This window comes from Homarus americanus, unplaced genomic scaffold (genome assembly GCF_018991925.1).
Source record: "Homarus americanus isolate GMGI-L3 unplaced genomic scaffold, GMGI_Hamer_2.0 scaffold39675, whole genome shotgun sequence".
Lineage (NCBI taxonomy): Eukaryota > Metazoa > Arthropoda > Malacostraca > Decapoda > Nephropidae > Homarus > Homarus americanus.
This window is the reverse complement of record NW_024736071.1, coordinates 10,185,608-10,205,629: the sequence shown is the minus strand read 5'-3', so window position 1 is coordinate 10,205,629 and position 20,022 is coordinate 10,185,608. Positions and strand designations below refer to the sequence as shown.

General features: G+C 37.9%; 1 protein-coding gene across 3 annotated transcripts in view; it reads right to left on the bottom strand.

Moving 5' to 3' along the window:
* LOC121871785 (PRELI domain-containing protein 2-like) overlaps positions 1-19,049 on the bottom strand; it is a 41,655-nt gene extending 22,606 nt beyond the window's left edge. For all 3 annotated transcript variants that reach the window (XR_006089947.1, XM_042374265.1, XM_042374266.1), the window contains exons 1-4: positions 18,937-19,049; positions 9,918-10,130; positions 5,466-5,626; positions 3,255-3,335 (exon numbers count right to left, since the gene is read on the bottom strand). Coding sequence is in view for 2 of the 3 variants with exons in the window: in XM_042374265.1 (XP_042230199.1) it covers positions 3,255-3,335; positions 5,466-5,626; positions 9,918-10,121 (446 nt within the window). In the remaining variant the exon portion in view is untranslated. The remainder of the gene's footprint in view (positions 1-3,254; positions 3,336-5,465; positions 5,627-9,917; positions 10,131-18,936) is intronic.
* Positions 19,050-20,022: the final 973 nt, after the last annotated feature.

Below are 20,022 nucleotides of genomic sequence, written 5' to 3'. Positions count from 1 at the left end.
CTTTTTATTACAAAAATATACCTTGAAAATTACCATGCGTCTTCCACGACGCTAATTGATGGGTTGTAGCGGAGGGTTTCTTAGGGTCAACTGAAATCAGCCCCTTACAAAGACTGTTACCTCATTACTATAAAACAATTGTTTTAACTAATATTGTTGATATACTGTATAATACTGCGAAAAATACGATCATTTACTTACTCAGTTGGTAAAAAAAAAAAAACGGATGCAGCTACACAACCCTTGCTGGTTTACTAATGGCAGTGATGAGGCAGTGCCATCTATTGAGGAATTGCGAAAGGTTGTCTGCTGGTCTCAAAGCGCAGGAATTTTTGTTTCTTCACACTTAAGTGTCTAGAACTTTGTTCAATCACTACCAGGCCTTCACTGATGTCACAAGCTATTTTCATTCCTGCAAATTATCTCCCTCATCTATGGCAGGTGTATCAAGGAGACATAAATGTAATATTGCATTTAAACTTGAAGTAGTGCGATATGCCAAAGAACATGGAAACAGGGTAACAGAGAGAAACTTCAGACCACCACCTACTGAGAAGATGATTTGCCAGTGGAGGAAGCAGAAGGAAGAATTAAAAAAAGCGAATAAACAGAAGCATAATCTTCGTACAGTACCAGCAAAATGGCTATACGTAGAAGAAAACTTGAAAACATGGATATTAGACCAAAGAAACTTGGGTTTGGCGGTGACTACGAAACAAGAAGGTATGCAGCAAACACAGGGGTGGATGACTTCAAAGGAACTGCTTGATGGTGTTTTCGCTTCATGAAATGAAATGGCTTAAGTTTGCGAACAGGAACAAAGTTAGTAAGTATAAAAAGTTTTTTCCTAGAATTACGATACATTTCCAAAATCAGGGTGTGTCTTCCACGATGCAGTGTCTTCTACGCCGCAAAATACGGTGCATATTGTGAAAAAAGTAAGAGAAATAATTGTCCTAAGGGCAAACACATAATGGGATGAGAGCACAGAGTGAAGGAAGGCTGATCTTCATTACAATGGGGAAGCAGGGAATGTATGCAAATGGCAACTGTATTAAACTTTCATTTGGCTTTTATTTACTGGTTTGGCAACACAGTATTTTTTGTTGTAACTTATTTATTGGTATCATTTTTATTTATTCCTCGCATTTCCTGGTGCTGTATATATTATTTTAAGAAAACTATGGTTACAGTAGGAAAATGCATAAATATATTTTTTCCCTAAATACTCCCTGCTGTAAAATCCAGTACGTATTGCACTGTATTTTTGGTTTTCCTGTATTAACACCAAACTCCTATATAAATGATGTGTGTGTGTATGTGATGTCACAATAAGGGAGGGAGAGTTGGAGGTAGAGGGAGGGAGAGTTCCTCATGTCCTCAGTTATCAAGTGGCTCACATTACACCCACTCACACACAGCCATGTTCTTTATTTTTTCTTATTTTATAGTTTTATATTATATAATCTTTATTTCTAAGCCACATTAGAGTATTTTAATGCTTTTTCTACAACTTTTATAGCATTAATGCTCCAGAAATGGTTGTGAAATGTGGCACAGTGTGTGTGTGTGTGTCTACTGCGCTATATGTGATGTCACGAGACGCGACTGGAGTGGCGAGTCAGCCACTCACACAAACACCCATGTTCTTCATATGACTCAGTTTATAGTTTTATATAATATTTTATATTTCTTTAATATACAGTAAAAGTCCAAAAATCCGGATGCCAGGAATCCGGACCACCCGAGAATCCGGACTTTTCGAAAACTCAAACTTTTTAAATTTAGCGGGCTTTTGTGGGTTATGTGAATGAATGGAGTTGCTTTAAAAAATTAATTTACATAATTCTAATAATAAAAGTAATTGTAAATTATAGGTAGCTAATTTTGTTAGTTTTGTAATTAGCTTGAACTGAAATGTAAAATTTGAGGCACTATAAATCTTTTGTGTGTATGTGTGCATGCGTGAATGCCACAGCTGCACAGCGACAACAAACGACCACACGATCGCCACTTTAAAACAAGCAATCAAACTGTGACAACGTATGTAATTTTGAGTCCTACTCTTTCCATGTACAGAGTACAAGCCCATAATAATGGCCCCTAAAGTAGATAAACTTCGTTGTGTGAAGAGAAAGAAGAACACATTGAAATTTAGTGACAAACTTGAAATAATTAAGAAACTAGAATGTAATGTGAGCAATGCTGTTCTAATGGAAACATACAACATTGGAAAGTCTACAATTTATGATATAAAAAAGGCAAAGAATAAAATTCTAGAATTCACAGCTTCTTCTGAGCTTTACATTAAAATTGCTGAAAGAAAAAGTTTACATTGGCCCAAATTAGAAAATCTTGATGAAGTGTTGCACGAATGGTTTTTGTTAAAACGATCAGAAGGTATGGCAATTTCTGGGCCGATGCTTATTGCCAAAGCAAAGTATTTTAAGGAGCAAATGAACATTGAATCAGAGTGCGCATTTAGTGATGGATGGCTTAGGAATTTCAAGATTCGTCATGGTATTAGACAGTTTGTTTACATTTTTGTCTAGTGTTGACTTTATTTTTCTTTAAAACTGCTCGTTTTGATAAATGAAGCATGCTTTATTTGCTAATGAATAAACTATCAAAATGTACCTGTTCATCTCTTCTTAATTCCTCCTTAAATTTTAATTTTACAAGTACTGCCTGAGAATCCGGAAAATCCGAAAATCCGGACAGACCCAATCCCCAAGCAGTCCGGATTTTTGGACTTCTACTGTATTATCTTTATTTCTAACCCACATAAGAATATTGTAATGATTTTTCCAAAGCTTTTATAGCATTACTGTTGACTTTTAGTAGTTGTGGAACATATCCCAATTTTTCCCATAAGATTAAGTAAATGAGCATTTGTTCCCCGGTTCATCCGCACATTAGCGCTCATCCAGACACCCTTTCCCCCCCTAATCGTCCGGAAGTGCGAGGGTTTACTGTATAAGTGAACTGTGTGTGAAAGTAAAATACTATAACATGGAAATGAGAAATTTTCAGGCAAATCAAGCTGTGTAAAGAATTTACATAATTTTTTTTTACACTTTGTTACACTCATCATAAATTCAGAATAAATTGACAAACACAAACTCAAGTTTTACATTCTTTTTCTGACTGATAACTTGTTTATTAATTTAAACACTTGATTTTTAATCATGAGGCTTTTTGAAGCTGTTCCTCAACATGAATATGTAGATAGTGAAAATAAAACAGAACATTACCTCTTGCCAAACATCTCAATAAGGCAGCCAAGTCTTCCTAATCCATGAACAGTGATGGTTCCTTCCTGCTCAAAGTTTGTCCTGAAAAGTTAATCATTGTAAATTGTATCTTCTTGTGTTGATTACCCGGTAGTATTTTAAGATATTTTAATATGTATGTCTCTTCCTTGGCAAATGGCATAGTGTTGATACAAAAATTACTATTCCCATAATTGGTTACTAAACAATTCTATACATTTGAACCACTTTATGGGAGAGAGTACACATTAATAAGATGCTGCATTTCCAGGGAAGTAATTAACACAATCAATCAATCAATTAATAAAATGCTGTTTGGGTTCATGTCAGATTGGGGGACAACAGAGCCAATATCTATGGCCAGGCAACTACAAGAGAAATATCTAGGGAAGGAGAGAGATCTGTAATTTGTATTTGTAGACTTAGAGAAGGCATTTGACAGGGTGCCACATGAGCAATGAGAAAGTTAGGGATCAAGGAGTGTCCTGTTCAAATGGTTATGGCACTGTATGAGGGCCCAAGAATTGCTGTGAGAGTAAGCTAAGAATCTGAGGTAAAAGTAAGAGGTTCATCAAGGGTCTGTCTTGAGTCCCTTCAGTTTATCATGGTGCTTGTGGCACTATCATGGGAATGTGGAAGGTAGACACATAAAAGGTGCAGTGGTGTAAATGGCAGATAACAGAATGTTGCTGACTTTAGGTGCACTGTCTACACAGGCATTCATGTGGCCTTAGCAGGGCTGGAGAAACTCAACACTGGGGATACATCCCTGGACTGTGATGATGAGTTCTGCTATCTGGGTGATATGATCAATGCTGTAGGTGGTGATGAAGCTGGTAGTTCAATTGTAAAAGTCAGAAGTAACTGGGGGAAGTTTAGGGAGCTGCTGCCTTCATTGAAGGCAAATGGAAAGTGTCTTTGTGTGAAAGGAAAGGGCATGCATCCAACGTGAGAAATTTTGATGTTGTAAGGTAGTGGAATGTGGGTAGTTAAAGAGGATGCCATATGCAGGCTTGAGCAATCTGAAATGAGAATGCTGAGGTGGATGTGCATTATGACACTGAAAGAAAGGAAACCCTGTTCAGAGCTAAGGGGGTGGCTGGGTATTGATAGTACTGTACTGTGTTGGTGAAGCTTTGCGTAGAGACAGATTGACATAGTTCGGACAAGTGGAGAACTTGGGAGACCAATGGGGTAAAGAGATGCATGAGTTTGAATATGGAGGGGAGGAGAGTGAGAATAAGAATGACATGGGAAGAGGTTATAAGAAATGACCACAGAGATATGAACCTGATGAGAGAGGTTGCAAGACACTCATTTATCATGAGTTGGTTGAATCTTAAGTTAAGGAGGTAGTTGAGGCAGGTGATTGTAAGACACTCACAAAGTACATCACTAAAGATGAAGTAAAGATTATGTTTTCACTGCTAATTTCATTGATTGTCTATACTGTACACTATTTACATTTCTTAGACACTTCACTTAGGTGCTCCTCAGCAACTACCTCCAATTGCCTTGTCAGAGGCAGCTGTCGAGTTACCCTCCTGTGTTCCATCACAGTGGCAGCTCCAGCTTAAGCAAAATTTCTCCTATACTAACCAGATTTGGGTTGTGTTTTGCGGGAAGGGGATCCATGTGTCCGGAGCTGGACCCTAGTAATGTTTGCAAAGGAACCCAAAGTTAAAGGGAGTTTACTGTAACTGTATTTTTCTACAGCAAAAAATTTTAGGTCCATTATTTTTTATGCATATGGATGATGCAAGTTCTACACAATCTGTGGCAAACAGACTGAAGATGGACACTCATCCCATTTATGGACATTTCTGCCATGACTACCGATATAGTGCAATACAATACTGTATAGATATTTTGGGTCCTCTATATGGAAGAAAGTAATGGCAGACCCATTATGACCCAGTTGAGAGGAACAGCTGGAGTGAGAGCAATTCTATAATCCCATAATCCCACTCAATGATTGGTTTTGTCAAGTGGAAAGCAGAGACTGTGCATTACTGTGTAGCTCCATGGCTCCTTAACCCTTAGCTTTCAGTGGTACTGTAATTGTATTTACTCTTCAGATTAGCCTCAGCCATCTTTGCTTAGGTTTCCCTGAGTTCATTACAAAAAGACTATCAGGCATATACACCAGTTACTCTTGAAAGAAGTTAGGTCATAAAATTATAACACTCTTACCAATTTGGGTTCTGTTGATGAGGTGTATAAACAGAAGCTTCTCTCATGGTGATCCAATCAGAAACAGAAATGTTATGAGATCGAACACTTAATTTCCTGAGTCTTCTGTCGTACCAACTTTCCTCTTGCAATTCAAAATGATCTACTTGCAAACTTTTTACCTGAAAAACAATATTAAATAAATTCCTAACATACTGCATATTCACCACTGTTCTTTATTAAGGGAACTAAACACAGAATATAATGTCCACTTTCTCCTTCAGTCCAAGAAGCATTTATTTTTTTGTTAATGATAATTGACGTGTCCTCAAACTAATATTATACTGTAATTCTTTCAATTCCATAAATACTCATTCTATCACATATACTCTATCTCTGGCTGTCCGCTGTGTGAGTTAACGGACCATGTAATCTTTAGCTACTGCTTTAATAGACAGGCAGGAAATCTTTAATTGCCTCAGGGAGTTGCAACCCTGTCTTGCCAGCTAAGAGGACACTTGGCAATCATACATAAAATGGCCTGTTCTCACTATGTAAAAGTGGGTTGGCAATAGGGAGGGTAGCCAGCCATATAACTTGTTCAAAATTTGTGTGACAGCAACCATTACATCATGGTTAACCCACAGAAGCATGGAAAATGGACATAAAATGGTGATAATGATACAGGCCCCCCCCCAAGTTTGCGGATTTTTACTTCGCGGTTCTTGGTTATTCGCGGATGACACCCTGGATGTACCAAGAATGTCTGTGCGTAGTTTTAAAGTTGCTGGCATTTTCGCGGCTGGGACAGGGAGCCGTTCGTTCTAGAGACCGTAATTTTCTTTACCTTATTGTAAATATGTGTGTGTGTCTTAACATACACACACACACACACAAAATATATACAAATAAATAATACAGTAATGGGAAAATACTCTCACAAATAAACAGAAACAAATTTATTAAAAATGTGAGTCTACCCTCAAGTCCGTGCTCTATTACAGTACAGGTAACTCACGTTTTATGTGCATTTGATTTAAGCGTTTTTGGAACAACACGATTGTTCAATTAATACCAAAAGCTAATATACGCTCACCTATTTTCGAAATAACGCGCTCAAGACAGTTTAAATTTGCCGCTCGTATTCGCCAGGTCGCCTGGCAGTGGAGTCGCGTGTGATGCCTGGTGAGGTGCTTTTAAGTTATTACTATAAAGTCGCAGTCATATCAACATTAACGATTTTAATATTATTATTAATAATAATAATTATCATAATAATGTAATAATAAAGATTATAACTACTAATGATGAAGATAATGATGACACTGAAGTACTCTGTACAACAACTGTGACGACGTCCAGCAAGCTTCCTGCGTATCGCTTTCTAAGTTTACACCAGCACTACTTTCTTCTGTGCTCTCATTTGCATTGTGTGTTTATCACGTACCTCTTTAGTGTTAAACGCTGTTTTCCCCATTGAGCATGTCTGGAAAATGTCCTTCTGCCTCCTCTGGGGCGCCTAAAGCTAAAAAGGAACTAAAAACAATCGCAATGGACGTGAAATTAAATGTGATCACCCGCCTTCAGAGAGGAGAGCGTGTGTCAGAGGTTGGCCTCGTGCTTGGTGTAAGTGAGAGCACTGTTCATACCCTGTATGGTATATGATGGTTCCCCTAACCTGTACCATTTACATGTATTCTTATGGGAAAATTATGTTTTACACATTTTTTAATTAAGGGGTGGTTTTCAGGAACGAAACCCATGCGTAAAAGGAGAGGTGGGTGTACTTTACTAATAGGGCACAAACTTGAGGGTAGACTGCCACATTTTTTAAGAAATTTGTTTCTGATTAATTGTGAGAGGATTTTCCAATTATTATTTATTTGCATGTGTTTTGTATGTTTGTGTGTCTACACACACACATATACAATACTACAGGTAAAAGAAATAATTGTCATAAGGGCAAACACATAAACGGAATATACATTTATTTGTACTGTACACAAGTAAAAATGTACACCCCCCTCCCCCAGTCCGCAAATGTTATTGGCGGATTTGGAGATTCGCGGCCATTTTGAGAACCTAACCCCCGCGAATTTTGGGGGCCCCCTGTACTGATAATAAACCATGAGAATTACCAGCACATGAGGGTAAAACTACAAAGACTAACCCAGGGAATATTATAAGAAAGAAACAGATAGAGAAGAGTCATGGCAAAAATTTATAGAAATCCTTGAGGTAGCACTAATAGAATGTGTGCCTTAGATATCAGGAAGAGAGAAAGGAAGTACAGACCAGACGAATCACAAATCCAAGAAAGCCATCAAAAGAAAATACTGTTCACCACCGATTTTCCGGCACCCTTGGTTCCAAAGACTTGCCGGATTATCCGTTTTGCCGGACCAACTGAGGTCACGTAATAATAATTCAATAATACACCTCTGACCCACTAATTATACACCTCCTGTGCCTCTAAAGCACCATGGACTGCTAGAAACTTAAATTAAATAAATATTAAATCCAGGGTATAAATTAAATGTGAAAAAGCCATGATTTTGAGTAACATATTACTGTACTGTACACACTTTGTATTCAAATGTACAACACTAAAGGACCAAAGTTTTTATCTTTCGTGCAAACTATGTGAAGTTTATACTCAAATTAATCACTATCTTACAAGGATTCCAGCAATGCAAGTTATATGCTGCAGCTATGTTCTTTATACATTTCAAAATGTTGTAGTCCTTCCAAAACTCTCGGAGCGTTTTCTCACCTTCAGTAGCAGCAACAGCCTGAGAGAAGGTCGTACGTAAGTAATGCGCTTTAAAAGCAGCAATAGCACCTTGATCCATGGGTTGGATGATGGAGGTAGTGTTAGGTGGAATGTAGACTACCTTAACATCAGGGTGCAGGTCGTCCAGGTGTGGTAGGTGTCCCGGAGCATTATCCAAAATTAATAAAATCTTGAACGCAATCCCTTGTTGCAGACAATACTCCTTGGCTCGTGGAATGAAACAAGTCAGGAACCAATCCTCAAACAGTACGAGGGTCATCCATGCTTTCTTATTACTGCGATAAAACACTGGCAGTGTGTGCTTGCTGACATGTTTAAAAGCCCTTGGGTTCTCTGAATGATATATCATGAAGGGCTTTATATTGAAACCAGCTACATTCCCCCCCAACAGAAGTGTGATTCGGTCCTTGAAAGCCTTGAATCCCGGCATGGTTTTCTCCTCTTTGTGGATGTATGTCTGTTCTGGCATGCGCTTCCAGAATAAGCCAGTTTTATCCACATTAAATATTTGCTCAGGCAAATAATTTCCCTCCACGATGACACGATCTAGGTACTTGCTGCCTCTCCACTTACCTTTACACTATGCAAATTGTAATGGTTCTAAAACCTTTGGAACCACCCATGACTTGCTGTGAAGGTTTGGTCGCACTCATCTCCTGCCAGCACCTTCAGGCTTTCGAAAAGGCTTCTTGCCTTAGCCTGTATGGTAAGAAGGCTTAAGGGTACACGCTTTTGTATTTGATCTTCCATCCATATCACAAGTAATTTTTCCATCTCATGAATAGGATTGTGTCTTTTTTTCGTTATTATTGTACCCTTTATAGGTGCTGATCCTTTCACTACCTCACGAATTCGTTCCTTGTCCTTCAAAATTGTCGATATCGTCGAGTGAAAGAAGCCTAGGTCGCGTGAAATGGTTGCTACCGTTTTTCCATTTTCATATTGCATTATTATCTTCATTTTCATCTCAAAAGTAACTGACTGGCTCCTTTTCTTCTGAGCACCACCAGAACTCTCACTTCTATGCTTGCCAGTCATTCTAAAGTGAATTAGAAACGAAAATATTGTCAGTACACAGCGTGATCAATACCGACAACAACAACAGCCAAACACCAACTGAGCGCTCTACGGCGTGGATGCTGTAGCCACGAGGCGATCCAGCCCACGCGATGCTCTTGTACGGGACGGAAACGTTTCGTTCCTAGAAAATACGCACATCATTTGAAAAAATTTTGGTACTGACTGCAGCGGTCGTATGTGCGGGTGGTCATATGTCGAGTAGATTGGAAGTCGAGGAGTAGCTGTATACTGTACTTTCAAGATCAACTAGCTGGTAATTATTTAATCCACGTATCTCATGCATAGGGGAAAATTGAAATATACTAAGAATTTTATTGAAAATTTCATTATAAAGAAAAAAGGATGTGAATAGTATACAGTACAGGTAGATGTTTTTTATATGGCCTCACCACCCCTTACCAACCTTGCACCCCCCCCCCCCAATTTGGGAACCACTGGTATACAAACATGCTGAGCCGTGTGCCTGCATAGTTTATATGCTGTACATGGTAATCAAATTATAAACTTGCATGATGAATGTACTGAATATAATAGAAAATATATTAGAACATATTATCATCATCATCCATAACACTAAGGTTAAGTAAAATGGGACCTACCCTTCTAAAGATTGAAGGCAAAACATTTCGAACAGCAGCTACTCTCTTTGTGTATGTCTGTCCATCTCCGTCTATTTTTCTCTCTAAGACAGCACAGGAAAGGATATTTGGGTCATACTCATTTGGATATTTGCTAAGATGAGTAACTGCTACAACCTCCACTGGCTCCTGATACACATGTTCTGCTTTGACTGTCACTGTCATGACTCATCACTGAAACATTAAGAGAGTCATCAGTACAGTACAGCACACAGTGGTGGGTGGTCTATAGTAAACCTTTAACATAAATCTTTAAATAATCTAATAAAAGAGCCTGTTCTGTCAGTTAATATACCACTGTAGTCATATTAGTCACCAAACTTACCAAATCCATCATCAAACTCACTCTTTTAGTACAAAAACCTCTAATACATTACAGTATAGTCTCGTTTTACACTGTCAATTAAACCCATGGAGGTCCGCATAAAACGAGAAACGCGTAAACAAAATAACAGAACATATGGGATTAATTGAAATAGAGACTGAGCCGACCGCCATACTACCCTTTTTCCGACACAATACGTACGTTGTAGTAAAAATAACATCTTAATTTTATGATGGTATGCAAACAAAATTAATATTTAAGAGAAATATCAATAATATTAGGTTTTTTAACACTTACGTTAGTAGAAGTGGCTGGGCACACGGGGATGAGGGGTTGGTTTCGAGGCAGAGGGCAGATTATTGGCCCTCACCTGTATCACTATCCACCACAGAGGCTAGCAGGGCCTCTTTGTCAAACCCCTCAAAGTCCATATCCTCACTGTCACTATCACTGACTTGGGCTGGCTGTGGTGGGTGGCGGGTGAAGAACTCGGTAATGTTTTGTTGACTGGGTAACCTAGCGCGCACCCTGCCAGCGCCGCTTCCCGCGTAAATGATGGAATGTACCGCGTAACTAGTAATTGCCGCGTCTGACCAGGTGCCGCGTAAATGACCAACCGCGTAAAGGAAATCCGCGTAAATTGAGACTATACTGTATATATAAAATCCAAGACTGATTGGAGTCATTCCATTTTTCTGTACCAGACTTTGTTACTTAAGTGAAAGTATTGTTACATTAGCAAAATGTAACTGAAGTAGAAGTAGAAGTAAAAGTATCCAAAGTTCAATATACTCAATCAGAAGTAAAAAAAGCATCTCATTCATAAAGTACTCAGGTACTGAAAGTAAAATGAAACAACAAATTTTTTAATTGTCTCAAATACAGTGGTCCCTCGGTTAACGAACACAATTCGTTCCACAGAGTCGTTCGTCAACCAAAAATTTCGTTAACCGAATCCATTGTTTCAATGGGATATTGGGTACTGTAATTGGTTCCAGCTCACAGAAAAGTAAATACAAAGTAAAAAAAAAACGCAGTAAAGTACACTTACTTTGAGGTGTGTATGTAGAAGGTTCCTGGTTGATGATGATGAAGGGAATTAGAAGTGGGGGTGGAGGAGAAGGGAGAAGAGAAGGAAGTGGGAATGGAGGAGAAATCACCTTTCAGGGGACCCATGCTTGATGCAGTAATTTCACCAATAAAATTTTAAGTTCACTTGGTATAATTCAAGATTATTTTATTTAAATCAACACTGCACTGTGCTATATATTATCAATATGTTAACTAAATTTCAGAATGACCAATAATTTTAATGTAAAAATGCAAAATTATTCAAGACACCAACAAAATCGATGTTCACTCCACTGTAAACAAAGCCAAACTAACACCTAGTGGATGAGTCAAGGGGCTGATGGGGGCACAAAAAACTAGTTCCCTGTACTGCATATATTATGAATATGTTAACTAAATTTTAAAATGACTAATAATTTTAATATAAAAAATGCAAAAAATAATAAAAGAGTGCAACTTTCTTGATATTTACTCCACTGGAAACGAATGAAAACATAGAACAGATTACTGAATAGGCAGACTAGCCCATCAGCTGATGCTCACAACAAAACGTGTTTGTCGTAAGGATTACGTTAATCGAAGTTTTGTTCGTTAACCGAATTGAAGATCCTTATGGGAGGTAATTCGTTAACCGAAATTTTGTTAATCAAACCGTTCGTTAACCGAGGGACCACTGTATTAAAATAAATCCACAGTAAATTATAAAAAAAAACTATTTAACTAAAGATAAAAATAGAAGACACATATTTATTTGCAAATCTTTCTATTGAGATTAACACAGTATTACACATGTTTATTTACAAATCTTTCTATTGAGATTAACACAGTATTACACATGTTTATTTACAAATCTTTCTATTGAGATTAACACAGTATTACACATGTTTATTTACAAATCTTTCTATTGAGATTAACACAGTATTACACATGTTTATTTGCAAATCTTTCTATTGAGATTAACACAGTATTACACATGTTTATTTACAAATCCTTCTATTGAGATTAACACAGTATTACACATGTTTATTTACAAATCTTTCTATTGAGATTAACACATAGTATTACACATGTTTATTTGCAAATCTTTCTATTGAGATTAACACAGTATTACACATGTTTATTTACAAATCTTTCTATTGAGATTAACACAGTATTACACATGTTTATTTACAAATCTTTCTATTGAGATTAACACAGTATTACACATGTTTATTTACAAATCCTTCTATTGAGATTAACACAGTATTACACATGTTTATTTACAAATCTTTCTATTGAGATTAACACATAGTATTACACATGTTTATTTGCAAATCTTTCTATTGAGATTAACACAGTATTACACATGTTTATTTACAAATCTTTCTATTGAGATTAACACAGTATTACACATGTTTATTTACAAATCTTTCTATTGAGATTAACACAGTATTACACATGTTTATTTACAAATCCTTCTATTGAGATTAACACAGTATTACACATGTTTATTTACAAATCTTTCTATTGAGATGAATCAATAACTGATTCTCAAAATCATGGCTGTCCAATCAGGATCTTTTAGGTCTAAATATAAGGCCAGCATGACCTACCAGTAAAAGAATATGTTCAGCCGCTCTACTCCATACAATCCAATGCAGGGATAGTGAAAGGGCTGAAAATATATCCAACACTATGATCACTTTTTTCATTTTCCACACAAGCAGAGCCATCCCTAGGGTATGGAAACCGGTGCAACTGCCCCGGGCCCCACGCTACCCCGTTGCCCTTACCTCACCCAACACCAGAATTAGTGACAGCATTAAGCTGACCTCACCTTACCACCCAGATTCAGGAGACCACCTGAATGATTAATGACCAGCACAGTTAGGCAATGCATCTGGTGACTGAGAACAATGTCATTCTTTACTGTGTTCTCTGTCGAAGAGGAGTGAGGTCACCTGTCAGTGTTGTCCAAATTCTGAATCTCCAGTTGTCCGTGATTTGTGTTTTGTGAAATTGTTGATATACATTATTTTACTCTCGGACACAGCCTTCGTTTTTTATTATACCATGGCCAGCAGGGATAGAGACAGATACAGAAAATACATCTTGGGTGTAGAGGAAAATGCAGAAAAAAGGAAGAGAGAAGAAATCAAAATGTCAATGAAAGGTTCCCTAGAAAAATGTGTTTTCAGAAACACCAAAAACTAGTGCAAAAAAAGACCTGAGCGACTGTGATGGTGATAGTGTTGGTCATATTCAAGCCGAGGAAGAGGAAAGTACTAAAAAAATGCTAAGGCTTTTAAAATGGACAGTTCTACCTATGCTAACGGGCATGCTGATGAAGATCTATGTGATTCAGCCAACTGGCTACATTTACTGGACACCACGACAATCGATATTTTGGTAGAAAAGGGACCTGTTAAGGTATCTCGTGAAAATTATGTGTTTCCAAAAAATGGTGAAAACTGGCACATTTCAGAAGACTTTTACTTGCGAAGACTGCCAAATGGGGAAATATATGAAAGATGTTATAACATAGTAAATTACATAATACTTGGCATAGTAATACAGTTGTATGATTGGGGAATTAACAATACAGTATTTACTTCTTGATGATACCCAAATCTTTGTCTGGAAAGCAGAACACATTGGGCAAACCACTGAGGGATATTAAAACAAGGGTTTGTCCATACCTTGTCTCAAGCTTATGTATCAACCAGGAATAACTATATTCTGATTTACCATGTAAATATTGGTCCATTAACTTTTGAAGATCATACATAGAATACTGGCACACATTTTCTTGGTATACAGTATAGTTTTAGAACGGCTAGATTTTCCTCTCTATCTCCATAACTAAGATTAAGTTACCCCGGAACACATGGTAGATGCTGACCTTTTAAGAAATTTACACAACAATCTATGTGATATACAGCCACTGGCAGCAACACATACAGTAACACCCAAATAATTTGTACCCCCCAAATTCTAAATCACTAGTACTCAGGGGGTCCCCGGGTTACGAACAGGTTACATTCCTGAGGACGTTCTTGAGATGAAAATGTATGTTAGTCGAAACACCTTCTATGTGCATAATGTACTTAGAGAACAATGTTTAAAATCTCACTATATCATAGCGTAAGAATGGATAGAATTAGTTGTAGTGTGAAGTAAATCATTGATAAAAAGAAGGAAGAGAGTAGGTGAAAGAACAGAACCCTGTGGGACACCACTATTGGTAGAGAAAGAGAGAGAGAGAGATCCCTCGAAAACAACTGCCATGGATCGGTTCTCAAGGAAGCTAGAGATAAGGAAGCAAAGTGGGGGAGAGAAACCAAAAGCGGGAAGTTTAGAAAGCAAAAACTTGTGCCATACCCTGTCAAATGCTTTGGAGATGTCGAGGGCCACGACGTAAGTTTCCCCAGAATCCCTATGAGAGGATGACCAAAGATGCAGGGGTAGAAATTCACACACACCCGGCCACCTGAGGCGACCAAAATATCAGAAAGGTGAGTAGATCTTGGAAATTTACTGTTTTTTAATCGCCCGGCAGACGACTAGCATGTCAAATTTGCAGTGCCTAGGAGCTATGCAGTAGTTTTGAACAAAAATTTTTATTTTTGAGAATGCTTTACCATAAGGAAGTGTTTAGTGCCCAGTTTATAAAAAGCATTGCAAAAGCAAACATGTGTTGCAAGCGTGAAACCCGCGTATTTGGTCGTTGCGCCCACCTTGGTTGAGCCATTACTGCTCCCAGGAAGTCAGCGATCTCAGTGCAATTAATACCTCCATACAGTACTGACATGATGTTTAACTAACAGACATTATTATTAATCACCGTGAGTCGCCAAAGGGAATTGTTTGATATGTGGAAGAATATTAGTCCAACACCAAGCAAAAAACAAAAAAACAATGAAGAAAAGTTAGAGCAGCAGCGTCAATATGAACAATCAACAGTATATTAGATTCATATTATGGTGACACTTGGAGGAAGAAGCTTGTTGGTAGTGGTACAGATGGGGCCAGTGTTATTATGACAGGTTGCAAAAATGGCTTGAGAGCTCGGTTGAAAAGTGATTTAGAGCGGTCAGAGTTGGAAGGTATTCACCGCACTGCAAATAAACTTGAACTGGCTTACAAGGATGCAGTGAAGGATCTACCACTTGCCAAGAAGGTTGACCTACTGTTGCTAGGAATATACCTAATCTATGAAAATAGTTATCTCAACAGGAGCATGGTGAAGAGGGCTTGTGAAATATGTCAGCTACCATTTCTGGTTCCAACACGTGTGGGTGGTACAAGTTTTACAAAATTTACAAAAGAGTTACAAGGCTATTGTACTTCACATGCAGCAGATACAGAACCCTGCATACCACAAGGACTCATCCAGAAAAGCTAAGAACTATCCAATGCTTCTAACCAGTGCTGATGTAATCAAGTATATGTACATACACCTCCTCCTGGATATCTTGCGTTGCCTTGGGCGCCTTTCACAGCAGTTTCAACACAGACAAACAAATGTTTCTGCTATCATGAATGAAATTCAGGCCACAGTTGACTTACTCAATAAATATTTAACAAGCCCAGGAAGATTTTGGAAGGTGACACTACCATATTCCAAGGAGAAAAACTGGGTGATAGAAATAGTGCCTTCATGGCTGCAAGGCATGATATGCTGACATCTCTGATTTCAAGTTTAAAGAAAAAAATTATTGACATGGTCAGTACAGTTCTGCAAAATTCATGGATTCTGGATTTCAAGCTGTGGCCTGCAGAATACACAGGGAATGAAGGTTTCGGAGACACCGCTGTGGGAGAGCTGGCTCATACTCTTTGAGAAAACATAGAGGCAGAAGTGGATCCAACCAAGATGGAGGATGAATGGGCTGTACTCAAATGCTATCTCTACAAAATGAGTAAGATATCACCTGTTTCAAAACTGTCCTGGCAGCAAAGAAATGAATCATACAGAAAAAAGTGTGGCTCCTTTCTCCATTTCGTTGACCTGCTGTCCATTCCAACCAGTTCTGCTGATGCTGAACATGGCTTCAGTCAGGTCAAGCTCATCAAGATAGACTGGTGCAGTCGCCTCACCGATGACCACTTGAGAAATCTCCATGTGGTCCAGTTGCAGTCAGAATGTGTTAGCAACTTCAATCCAGAGCTAGCCATCAACAGATTTTTAACAACTTGGGCCACCCATGTTGATGGGTATAACCACACAGATGGCTGCAGCACAGAGGAAGTGCTGGACGATATCGAAGAATTGGACGAGGAGCATATACAGAAACTTATTGACCAAATCCAGTAAAGAAGAAAGCCCTCAATTACTTGCAGTTACATATACAAACAGTACAGTAGTGTTTTAAGAGGATCTAAAATTGTTTATAAATTTCAGCTAATGATACAAAGTAAACAAGAAAACAGATTATCCATATTATAATAATATGTTGTGCATGCCAGTACTGTATTTGCAATTTGAATTTAATTTACCTTTTGCTCTTAAGTTGAATAAAGAGTCAAAGTAAACAACTTTCTAGGAGGCCTACCCAGTATATGTCAACTATTGAAATTTGAATGTTTTTTAATGTCTCGTAAAATTTTGGAAGGGCTAGTAACTATACGGTTCTATTAGTCCGGCTGGATACCTGAAAAAAAGGCGAATTTCTACCCCTGAAGATGGGTGCAATAGGAGAGCAGATCACCAGTAAATCTCACCTGGCGAAAGCCATACTGGAGATCCGACAAAAGAGAATGACGTTCTATGATATTTTTGTCAGAAATTAAGGTTAGGTTAGGATGAATTAAGTTAGGTTGGGTTGGTTTTTGGTAATTTTCTATGATTGTTTGTTTTTTGCACAGAAAAGGGGTAGGTTAAGTTACTTCATAATACGTTACGTTGCATTTCTTTCGGTATTAGAAATATCATAGAAGAAAAATGTCTTAGAATTGTCTAAACATTAGGAAAAACATTTCTAACACTGAAGGAATGAACGGCGCCCTAATATAAAAAGACAGAAAGAACGGTGCACTACTATAAATTGACTTTTACAAGAGGCAACAACTTTTTATTTAAATTATAAGAATTTTTTTCTCTATCTACAATCATAAATCACCTATAGTGGGCTGGGCATGAAGGATGAGGGAAATTGTGGGGTAAAACAGTGCAAAACTGATCATATGACACTAAATAATCTCTATGTGCTTGGTACGTGAGGAAATTAATTATTTACTGTAAATACTTCTCCCCAAAATCTGCCATGTCATCGCTCGTTGTCGTCTGCTCAGTTTGTTTACAACCGATCCACTCGGTCCGAACATACTATAATGTCCACAAAAAATGTAAAATCACACCATGACACTTCAACAAAGTTGTTTTCATTTCTAACAGATATCAAGATACGTACTTTCTGATTAATATGGCAGGGGGTCTGCCCCCCACCCCCCCCAGTTAGAAAGTTAGGTAAAGTTATGTTGGTTTCTTTGGTTGGTTCTCAGGTTCTATTAGGTTCTAGTAAATGTTGCCTCTTTTAAAATACTGTACGGTACTGGTACTTTATGAAGAAAACTCTATCACCAGAAGATTAGTTCAATGTCGTTCATTTTTTTTCCACAGATGTTCTTACCATCATGGTAAGTATTTTAAGAGGCAACAACTTTTCATTTAATTATAAGTACTTTTTAATTTATTTGAATTTTTCTCAATCAACGATCATAAATCACCTGTAGTGAGCAGTGCATGAAGGATGAAGGAAATTGTGGGGTTACTATTTAGTAGTTGCTAACACCTACCCGGTACTTATATATTGAGTCTTATGTAAGGAGAAAGAGGAAAAACTAAAAATAATTTATTCCATAGCATTTCCATCGAAAATTAATATTCTTAGAGTATTTTAAAGAACAAAATTACCAACAATATTAGGTATTATTGCAGTTTCAGCTCCAACTCGGTTAGGTTAGGTTGGATTGGCTGTCTATTAGCCTCCGTTTTTGCTCTCCCCCACCCAAAACCCACGATATCCCACAGATCCGCAAAGATTGTTGGAGGGGATGGGGGAGGGGTGACAACTCAGTAACCACTCATTTAGGAAGGAAAGAAGGTCCAATTCGTATGAATCAGCCCAAATACCTTGGCAAAAACAAGAATTTATGGTGAAACAGTAGTTGGGGCTGAAAATGCAAATTTAACCAATATTAGTTGTTCAAAGTGGACAGGACTTTGGGTAATATTGCAGTAAACAGCAACCACAGAATTCCGGCAATTCACTACACTCAATCGATAGTTAGGTTAGGTTAGGTAACATCTTTTTATCAGATTCTTTGGTTGTTGTAATCTGCAATTTTACGGGCTTTGAAGTAAAGGGAAAATGTGGAGTAAAATTACTGTCGCCTCTTTTAAAATACTTACTATAATAATATGAACACGTGGAAAAAATGAACGAAGTCGAACCACTCCTGCTAGTGATTGTGGTGTTATCATACAAAAATACTTAACATAATGATGAGAATATGAGGAAAAAAATTCAGGAAATCGAATAACTACTTCCGGTGGCAGTACTGTTCATAGACAAGTGTTCAAGCATTACAACTCATACTTACAGAGACAGATAATTATGTTAAAATGTACTGGCTCCCTTTCAGCCGACCCGAGTACGTGCAGAGTATCACTACTGTACTGGCGAGAGTCATGCATGTCAGTGTTTACATTTGGCGTCCTAGCTCTCGGTTGTTCTCGCCTGAGTGTGAAAGTGCAAGAATTTTTTTAATGGATTTAATTTTGAATTTAGACTTCGACTAATTATTTCACATCTTTACAGTTTACTGGACATTCTGGCGGTTGGTCTGTTCTTTGTTATTTTTTTTATGAAATATATTGCCCAGTAATCACTTTACAAGTTGAATCGAAGTTATATACCTGAATTTCCCAGGCAAGACCTGTACACTCATTAAATAGATAAGACAGAGGTTATTTTCATCAACACCGGTGGAACGATGATGGATGAGTCTTATACTAGAAAAGTTAGAATTAAGAAACTTATTGTGTGGCTCTGTAAAACGTCCAATGTTTCTCCGGGTACATGTACTGTACTTCGTACTAACACTGGAAATGAAGGCTGTTAACAAAGCAAAAAAGAACAGACGAGTAAGGCGAGTAAGCTGATAAGTGGTGGAAATGATAAATAGTGATGTAAAATAAATATTGTATGTCGGAGTACTTAGATTTTACCAAGGCTTTTGACAGTGTACCCCATTAAAGGCTGAAAATTAAACTGGAAGGGTACGGGATTCCGTGAAATGTCCGAGCATGGGTAGAAGACTTTCTACATGACCGCAAGCAATGTGTGGTGGTACACCCAAATTGCTACCAAAGTACTTCCAATCCTAATCCCTGCCCTCCCACTCAGCATTACAAGCAATAGTTCTCTACCTTATCCACAGACTTCAAGTCAAGTCAAGAGGGCAGACAACATCAAGTTCTTAAGCAGAGAAGACCTCCTCTAAAGAAGCCCCTGTAGGGTTTCGTGATATAATGTTGTCTAGCACTCAGGATGGATGGAAACTCTAAGGTGGTGGTTTTCTTATATAATATAAGTTATATGGTAGACAGTCTGGTGCTGGAGATGCCGTGTGGTGAGGAGCTGCTCAGTAGACACGTTCGGTGAGTAGCGTGTTGAAGGAGGTAGA